The sequence below is a fragment of the Suricata suricatta genome, chromosome 10 (genome assembly GCF_006229205.1).
Source record: "Suricata suricatta isolate VVHF042 chromosome 10, meerkat_22Aug2017_6uvM2_HiC, whole genome shotgun sequence".
Taxonomy (NCBI): domain Eukaryota; kingdom Metazoa; phylum Chordata; class Mammalia; order Carnivora; family Herpestidae; genus Suricata; species Suricata suricatta.
This window is the reverse complement of record NC_043709.1, coordinates 99,431,183-99,437,182: the sequence shown is the minus strand read 5'-3', so window position 1 is coordinate 99,437,182 and position 6,000 is coordinate 99,431,183. Positions and strand designations below refer to the sequence as shown.

Here is a 6,000-nt window from a genome sequence, read left to right as displayed (position 1 = left end):
CTGGTTGACCTCCCTGACAAGTTTTCTCACTCATTGCAGACTTTGTAATGCCTCCTGTTTCAGAGTCTTTATCTCTGCCCCCAGTACTGCTATCCCTTGGGTGATGCAGTGTCAGGTGGATGACTCATTCAATACTTTGCCCTTCCCATCTGTAAAGTTCTTTACCTATATCCCACCTCACATTCCTATGGTGCATTCTGGACTTTGTCATCTGCTAGAATTGCTCATGTTGGAAATGACAAACTCATGCTGTCCATTCCTGATTGAAACCTCATGATTGCAGCATATCCATCCAATTTTTCTCTTTAATAGTACCGTTTTTCCAAGTCTTCTTTTGCCAACATCCACAACTCTGTTGCACACTTGCTCTGTTGTATCTTCCTAAGAACCTCTAACATCATGTGAAATCAATTGCTCATCTTCTCCATGCCTTCACCCAAATGCTTGGCACTGCTGGAAAAATTTTCATAACTGAGTCATTATGAATTCATGGTCACTTGCCCCAATTGGCCCTCTGTGGCCCCATGGTGCTTCTATGTTTCAAAAACCAGGTCTCACTCCCATTTCTTATCAATAAAACTTTAAAAGCTTTCCAGTTTTCTCAATCTTCTTCACCATTTCTCCCCACCCCTCCCCCAGAAGAGGAAACAGAAAACACAACCAAATTTTACTGCATGCTAGGCCCTGTCCTTAGCACTTTACATATATTAATCCACTTAGTTATCACAGAAACCCTCTGAGGTACTTGGTAAATCTAAGGCACTGAGAAGAGAAATACAATGGCCAGGGTAACACAGGTAGGAAAGGTTAGGGCTGCCTGGCTAAGGAGCCTGAACTTTTAACATCTATGTGGTAAGTTGTTGGATAGAATCTTGTCGCATTTGTACTCACCTTAGCAACTAGCCAGAAGAGATGCTCAGTAAGACTTTGGTGACTTGATTGTCCAGATGAGAGTCAATAGGGAATCAATCTGCAGTGGAATGAAAAGAAAAAGATGAATTCTACCCTGAATTGGCATACTCTCTACACATAGGCAACTGGAGGGAGGTGAGCTAACAGTCAAAGGAAACCTAAATTTTGGGCATTGGGTAGGTGGGAGAACAGTGGTTGGTACCATTTGTAGAAATAAGGAAGTAGCCTCCGGAGATTTAGGGGGGAGTTGATGAGTTCAGTTGTTAAAGAATTTGGGAAACTTGGAAAACAGCAAAATGAGAAATATCTCCAATAGCCAGTTGAGATGAAAATGAGGAGGAGGAGGGCCAATATCGACCAAGTATGTACTGAGTGACAGGTACAGTTTTAACTGCTTTATATGTACAAACTCATTTAATTCTCCTCAAATCTATGCAGTACGTGCTGTGATTGTTCCCATTCTACAAATGGGGCAGCATAAGTTAAGATGTTTTGCTGAGGCCATGCAATTGGTAGATGGCAAAGATGAGATTCAAAATCAGGATGTCTGACCTTAGAACTACAGACTGTGTGTTAGGGAGTGATAGTGGCCTTGAGGTGAAAGGCAAGGCCTTGGGGATAAATGAGATAACCAGAGACAGGAGGGGACAGAGGATAGGAGCAGGCAATATTTGGGGGACAGGTCAGAGGAACTTGCTGGATCCCACCTGTAATTCTATGATGCAGAAAGTACTCACTGAAAGAGAAATAATGGCAGCAGAGCCAGGGCAAGAAGAGGTGAACCTAGCTGGGGATAAATGTCATATTCAAGTGAAATTGTTTTCCTTATGTTGATGATATTCCTAGCTGAATGGTCATGTGCTCAGGCTCCAAGATGGAGCTGTACCATGGGCCTTTTATCTGGAGACAAAGCCACTGGTTTGGATGACACTGAGGAGAAGATAGATTTAATATCAAAATCATACTCGGCTAAACTGGCTCTGTGAGATGCTAATAGATTCTCTTGCTTCCTTTGGGTAAGATGGTGATAAGTCATGGTTTGCCTAGAATAGTCCTGGTTTACACTTGGTTTCCTGGTAACGTGTGTTGCATAATTTCTAGTATCACCCCATTTACTCTGAAAGTGTCCCAATTAGATGGACTAATTATATCTTCATCACTAATTTACGGGCATTAAGTCTTTGAGAGGATTGGCAGGCCAAAGCACTCATATTAAATAGGTTCTTCCCTCCCCCCGACCCCTACTCCACTGCTATTTCCTTTGTGGAGTTCACAGAACCGAGCTAGAGGGAGTTCAAGGTACATATGGTGAAACTCTCCAAGCAGAAATCTTAAAGGGTTATCCTAAAGTTGACATAAATAATGGATGGAAAAATGCTTTGAAATTTGTAGGCCATCTTCCAAAATAATTGCTATTGATGGCATGGATCCTAGAAGGGCTCTTCTGCATAAAAGTGTCCTTTACCTGGGTCCATTACTGTTCATCTTTTTTTGTGTAAGGGCAGTGTTTCTCAAATTAATGTGATCATTAGATTTATCTGGAGCAATTGTTAACAGTTCAGATTCCCAGGCTCTACCCCAGGCCTACTAAATCAGAATCTCTGGGCGGAGAGGACAGGGAAGAGGAAAACATTTCAAGAAAATTTGGATGGAAAATAATGCCCATGTAACTAAGGATCACCTGAAATATTTTCTCCCCTGCCCTTCATTTGCAGAAGAAAGTCTGAAATTGGGTATGAAGCAACAAGAAAATGTGGACAGCACAGTGGGGAGAGGGTGAAATATGAAGAACATCCTGTTCAAAAGGGATTGGAAGTCAAAGTAAGTGAAACCAAGAAGTACAAACCCAAAGAGAAACTCTTCCCAGACTCAAAGCTTTTCAGACAATGGGGTGAGGGTCTTTCTGAGGTCCAGCAGAAAAAGGTCGAGAACCTTTTCTGGAAGTTTCATTACAACATTTACCTCAGTAACCAGTTGCCCCTTAATTGCACTATCCCAGACATGTGAGATTCCAGGTAGGATGGACAAACGTTGAGTTGCTGAAGGATCTTGGTTTAATTTGGGGGTTAGCTTTGGAAGCACCAAAAGTCAAGGGTCAAAAGAGAGTTGAGGAGTGGAAAATTGATGGGGAAGGAGTTCAGGGCATAAAAGTTCTGGCAGGCTGACTGAGCAGAGTTCTTGTTTTTAATCCATTTTATAATAGAAGTTCAGAGAGGATGACCGACTAGACCAAATATTTATGCCCCTTGGAGATAGGCAGGGATATCAGAGAAACATAGATCCTTGAGAAATCTAATGATAAGTTTAACCCATTATTGGACTAATGAGGAAACTGAGACAATGGACTTGGAAGGACTTATGCAAGTAACACCCAAGTTTACAGCTCTACTTCCTCCCCTGGTGTTTCCCTCAAATTGTCTGTGTGGATTCCTCTGTGTTATTAATTCTAATTTAAAGAGACTAGGGGCTCCTGGGTAGCTCAGTTGGCTAAGCATTGGACTTCAACTCAGGTCATGATTTCGTGGTTCATGGGTTCAAGCCCCGCATCAGGTTCTGGGCTGACAGCCCAGACCCTGGATCCTGCTTTGGATTCTGTGTCTCCCTCTCTCTTTACCCCTCCCCCACCCATGCTGTGTCTCTCTATCTCTCAAAAATGAATAAATGTTAAAATATTTTTTAAAAAAGTAAAGAGGCTTCCTTCTCTTTCTCCATCAGTTTCTCTTCCCACTGCTTTTTCTTTTTGCTTCTCCCACCCTCCTTCATAAGCTTTGAAAATAATAGCTTTGTTGAGATATAATTCATATACAATTCATAATTTAAAGCACAATTTAGTGGCTTTTAGTATATTCACAGAGTGGTGCACCATTACCATAATAAGCTTTGAAACATTTTCATCATTTCAAAAAAATTCCATACCCATTAACAACCCTTCCCTGTTTGCCCATAATTCCTCATCTCTAGGCAACCATTAATCTACTTTCTGCCCCTATGGGTTTATTTATTCTTGATATTTCATATAAGTGGAATAATATAATCTATGTGTCTTTTATGATTGGCTTTTTTTCACTTAGAATACTGGTTTCAAGTTCCACTCACATTATAGTATGTATCAATACTTCATTCCTTGTATTGTCAAATAATATTCTTTTCTACAGATATACCACATTTTGTTTCTCTCTTCACCAGTTATTGGACATTTGGGTTATTTATACTTTTTGACTATTATGAATAATACTGCTCTGAACATTCATGTATAAGTTTTTGTGGGCACATATGTCTTCAGTTTTCTTGGTTATACCCAGGAGTAGGATTTCTGGGTTATATGATAACTATATTTAACATTTCAAGGAACTGCCAGACTGTTTTCCAAAGTGACTGTATCATTTTACATTCCTTCTAGTAGTATATGAGAGTCCCGATCTTTCCACAGCCTCACCAACATTTGTTGTTATTTGTCTTCTAATAATAGACATCCTAGTGGTGTGAAGTGGTATATACCATTGTGGTTTTCATTAAAATTTTCTTGATGTCTAATATGCTGCATATCTTTTCCTGTGTGTATTGGCTATTTGTATATCTTCTTTGGAGAAATGTCTATTGATACTTTCTCCTTTTTAAAATTGATTTATCTTTTTATTATTGAGCTTCAAGTGCTCTTTATTTATTTTACATGCAAGTTCCTATCATTTGATTTATAAATGTTTTCTCCCATGTGAACTGTCTTTTCACTTTCTTCATGGTTTTCTTTGTTACACAAAAGTTATTAATTTGATTATGTACAATTTGTCTATTTTTTCCTTTTGTTGCTTGTCCTTTGGATGTCATATCTAAGAAACTATTACTTACTTCAAAATCATGAAGATTTACGCCTCCCCCCTCCTAAAAGTTTTGTAGTGTTAATATTACATTTCAGCCTTTGGTCCATTTAAAATTAATTTTTGGACATGGTGTGACATAAGAGTCTAACTTTATTTATTTATTTATTTATTTTTTGCATATGACTATATAACTGTTCTAGCACCCTTTATTCAAGGCTACCTTTTTCACATTGGATTGTTTTGGCACCCTTGTCCAAATCAATTGGCCATAAATGTAAGAATTTATTTCTAGATATCAATCTTATTTAATTCACTTATCGGTCTAAACTTCTGCCAGTAACTCACTGACTTAACAACTGAACCTTTTGCAATAAGTTTTGAAATCAAGTAGTATGAGTCTTTCAATTTTCTTCTTGTTCAAGATTATTTTAGCTATTGGAACATTGAATTTCCACATGAATTTTAAACTTTTTTCTAAGTTTGTTTATTTATTTATTTTGAGAAAGAGAGAGAGAAAGAGGGAGGGAGAGAATAGACATGAGTAGGGAGTTTCAGGGAGAGAGCGGGAGAGAGAGACTCCCAAGCAGGCTCCAAAGCCCAATGTGGGGCTGGAACTCACCAACCATGAGATCATGACCTGAGCCAAAATCAAGAGTCAGACGCTTCACTGACTGGATACAAAATATTTATGAATCAAGCATTTACATATACTTGAATAACATCTAAGTCACATCTAACACTTATAAACCAAATGAGTATTCTTCCTGCCTGCTGTTGATATAAAATCCTTGTGGCTCAGACATCTATGGATTTCAGAACTAAAGCATTCTGGAAAACATTATGGTCTAAAACTATAGGAAGACTACTCCATTAACTTTCTTTGAGAGAAATAATTTAGTGAATTAGAGGTATTATTATATAGAATCATAAGATAAGAATAGACCTTCTATGCCATTTAGTACAACATCTTGTTAAGTGAGATTCCAAAGTGATTGTAATCACTGTTTCCCCAGTTTTCTAGATAACTATCTGAAACCAGAAAGATGGCAGCTCTTCTGTCTCCATGTCTTCTCTTTACCTCTCAGAGACTGGAAAAATCCACTCAGGAGAGTGTTGTGTGGAATTGGAGAATCAGCCAGTTACTTTATTGCATTTATGTAGGCTATTTTTTAAAGTTTATTTATCTTTTGAGAGAAAGAGAGAGAGAGAGAGAGAGAGAGAGAGAGAGAGAGAGAGAGAGAGAGAGAGAGAGAAGGCGTGCAAGTGGGGG

The 6,000-nt window shown here is 38.7% G+C and overlaps 1 protein-coding gene and 1 long non-coding RNA gene across 2 annotated transcripts in view; one reads left to right on the top strand and one right to left on the bottom strand.

The window, feature by feature from the left end:
• Positions 1-293: 293 nt before the first annotated feature.
• Positions 294-1,945, bottom strand: LOC115303865. The gene is made up of 3 exons (XR_003914276.1): positions 1,878-1,945; positions 892-970; positions 294-453 (listed from the first exon to the last, which is right to left on the bottom strand). It is a non-coding gene; the product is annotated as an uncharacterized LOC115303865 (long non-coding RNA).
• Positions 1,946-2,560: 615 nt separating this feature from the next.
• The window catches only part of GALNT8 (polypeptide N-acetylgalactosaminyltransferase 8), a 39,123-nt gene continuing 35,683 nt past the window's right edge, over positions 2,561-6,000 (top strand). Inside the window, 2 exon segments of the mRNA XM_029955562.1 lie at positions 2,561-2,680; positions 2,683-2,927. Coding sequence (XP_029811422.1) covers positions 2,561-2,680; positions 2,683-2,927 — 365 coding nt within the window.